This window comes from Pteropus alecto, unplaced genomic scaffold (genome assembly GCF_000325575.1).
Source record: "Pteropus alecto unplaced genomic scaffold, ASM32557v1 scaffold146, whole genome shotgun sequence".
Taxonomy (NCBI): Eukaryota; Metazoa; Chordata; class Mammalia; order Chiroptera; family Pteropodidae; genus Pteropus; species Pteropus alecto.
The window spans coordinates 210,386-213,627 of record NW_006442107.1 but is presented as its reverse complement, the minus strand read 5'-3'; the positions used below and the strand labels follow the sequence as shown (position 1 = coordinate 213,627).

The window sequence follows — 3,242 nt, the reverse complement described above, 5'->3', positions numbered from 1 at the left end:
GATAGTAAAGCAGTACAGAAAGTCCATTCAAGGGTGGTGATTATACATTTATACTGACCCTCATCAGCCCGGGTGCTTGACCTTCCCCAACAGTGCGGCTGCTCAAGGGCAGGTCCAGAGAAAGAAGGTCGTCATACATTTGTCAGCTGGAGGAAATGAGGAGAGGAAACTGCAAGAGATTTTGGGAGATTAGGAAGTATTACTGAAATAATGAGCCATAGAACAAAAGATGGGTAAAGAGGAATATGAGTGAAGCAAGGGCAACTGGGCTGAAGATTTTAGTAAAACTAAAGAAAGGTTGTTATGGGGATACTTGAACAAACAAGATGGAAGGAGAGGAGAGGTGGTTAGAGCACAGGATTCTTGGGGAAGTGATTGTGGAATTGGATCAGTTGGGTTAGTAATGCAACGTCTCGTTGAGGATCAGGTGTATAACAGAATTTACCACTAAAATGATGTTCTGCTTACATGAAGAGATGAAGAAACCACTATCCATCATTGGAAAATAGAATAAGAAAAGATGAGATATTGGCAGATTTTGATTTCTTCTAAAGTTAGAGAAAGCATGCAATTACTTCCACCTAGAACCGAGACTTTAAGCCTAAGTACCTTCAGAGACATATAGGGATTCAGATGATGTTAACACATTAAGTTATAAATAACACAAAAGAGGTGATAAGTCACGAGCATTTTGTTTTTCATTACTGATGTTTTCATTGACACTCTCAGGTGAAAGGAAATGGCTGCTGTAACTGGTCTCTGTGGAACGTCTTTTTGGCTTGTCTCTTGGCCTGTGTGATCACAACAGCAATTGGAGTCCTCGTAATATGCTTGGTGAATAATAGAGGAAACAACAACTCTACCATTGTTATCAACCTACCCTCAAAGGATAGGGAGCCTGTAATTATCGTTCATGAAACCACGACTGCTTCTCCACCTACAGTGACCATCACATCAGCTGAACCTGCAACTACAGCCAGTGCAACATCCACTGGCCCTCCAACCACTGGCCCTCCATTGACACTCTCAGGTGAAAGGAAATGGCTGCTGTAACTGGTCTCTGTGGAACGTCTTTTTGGCTTGTCTCTTGGCCTGTGTGATCACAACAGCAATTGGAGTCCTCGTAATATGCTTGGTGAATAATAGAGGAAACAACAACTCTACCATTGTTATCAACCTACCCTCAAAGGATAGGGAGCCTGTAATTATCGTTCATGAAACCACGACTGCTTCTCCACCTACAGTGACCATCACATCAGCTGAACCTGCAACCACAGCCAGTGCAACATCCACTGGCCCTCCAACCACAGCCAGTGCAACATCCACTGGCCCTCCAACCACAGCCAGTGCAACATCCACTGGCCCTCCAACCACAACAGACACAACCACCTCTCTAACAACAGCGTCCACACTTCCACTTGAACTTACGACTGGAGCAACCTCCACTCCCAGTTCAAGTTAAACCATGGCTGCCTCACTTTAACAGATTCTATAACTTCTGCAGTTTCAACAATAAATTCTAATACATCTTTCAGTTAGCTGACAACCAAAGCAATTACCACTCCCACTATCTCTTTGATTGAATGCATAACTCCATTCACTTTGGCTGAATCTGCAATCACTGCCATCTGCTGCTCAACCTACAATGACTGTAACTTCTACTTAGCCTACAGTAACAATGATCACCACTCTCCTTCAATAATCTATAATCTGCACCATTATCACTTTAGGTAATAGAAGTACCATCAATCATCAAAATGTTCTCTTTTATGGCAAGTTAACCTTTAGTTATTATCACAACGAATTCACCTACAATCATTCTCCCCGACTAGCTCTTCCCCCTACTGTAGCTGCCTCTCCTATAACAGCTGAGTCTATATCTACTGCTATTATCTGCAGCTTCCATAATACTACCTGAATAACAATAACTTAGACAATGAATAATGGAATAATTACTTTGACTTTCACTGAATCAACACTGAAGACTTCTAAAAGTATTAAAACTCTTAAAGAATGGAATATTCAATCTATCAAGAATCTGCTCTTGGTTCTACAGTTTTAAATAATACAATTTCATATAGAAAAAGTAACCCAATTTGTTCTTTTAGGAAATCTTTAAGAAATTTTATATAAAACCTTATAATAAAATTAGCCATTTAGATTTTTATATCTATTGATTTCAGTTAAGAACATTGTATTCCTCTGTACACAAATTACATACAAGCAAACAGAAATTTCATATGGGGAAGATTTTAAAAAATTATGGAGAGAAAACTTCAGAATCAATCATAATAAGTGTTTCTTTTAAGGTGAAGTTATGTTTCTTCAATTTCTCTTTAGACTGCAATTACCTTTTAAGCAATCATATTCTACTTGCATTAATATTACTGTAAGTACATTTGAATCTCTATTTTAAAATTTGTAATCTCTCATGTGCCCTAGTAACACCCTCATTTCAGAGTACATCCACAACTACAGAATATTCTCTGTGCAACGCTTCTATTTGTTTTCGTTCTAAGTATTAATATATTTAATGAACATTATTTGGAAGTTTTCTGTTTAACCTATTTGGAAATGGTCATCTCGGTTTATCATCGTATCACTCGGAAAGCCGTGCGAAGGGGAGGATGAAGTAGAGAATACATGACAGGGGACTCCTGTCTTATGCAAACAGAAGGAGCTCACTCTTATTCAGTGATAAGCCACCAGATCATTTAGGAGATATAGTCCCATTTACTAGTCTTTATGGAAGGCTAAATCAACGGTGTAGGTTAAATGATGTAATGACAAAGTATTCACTACTCAAACGGGGTGACACAATTTTCTATTTGGACAGAATGATGTAATGACAAAGTATTCACTACTCAAACGGGGTGACACAATTTGGACAGAATGATGTAATGACAAAGTATTCACTACTCAAATGGGGTGACACAATTTGGACAGAATGAGATGAGACCTCAGGTGCAATTTAGGAAGGGTAAAAAAACATGCTGATTCTACAGTAATTGCCCACGAAACACACTTTCTTCCTGTGCCCTAAGACCAAATCTGATGCTTCCGCTGACATCCTAAATGAGCTGCAAGTGAGTAACTATCCACAGGTGTCTTGGCTGTAAGGCCTGTGCTCTTTCCACCACAGCTGGGCTTGGTTCTGGTCTAGGGACGAGGAAGGTATGGATACTAACCTCAAGGGGCTTATAGTCTAGTAGATGCACATGTAGGTGCAAAGTACTAATGAC

General features: G+C 39.5%; 1 protein-coding gene across 1 annotated transcript in view; it reads left to right on the top strand.

Moving 5' to 3' along the window:
• The window catches only part of LOC102893607 (dynactin-associated protein), an 11,660-nt gene extending 10,198 nt beyond the window's left edge, over nt 1–1,462 (top strand). Inside the window, exon 4 of the mRNA XM_006920085.1 lies at nt 1,031–1,462. Within this exon, the coding sequence (XP_006920147.1) occupies nt 1,031–1,462 (432 nt within the window). The remainder of the gene's footprint in view (nt 1–1,030) is intronic.
• Nucleotides 1,463–3,242: the final 1,780 nt, after the last annotated feature.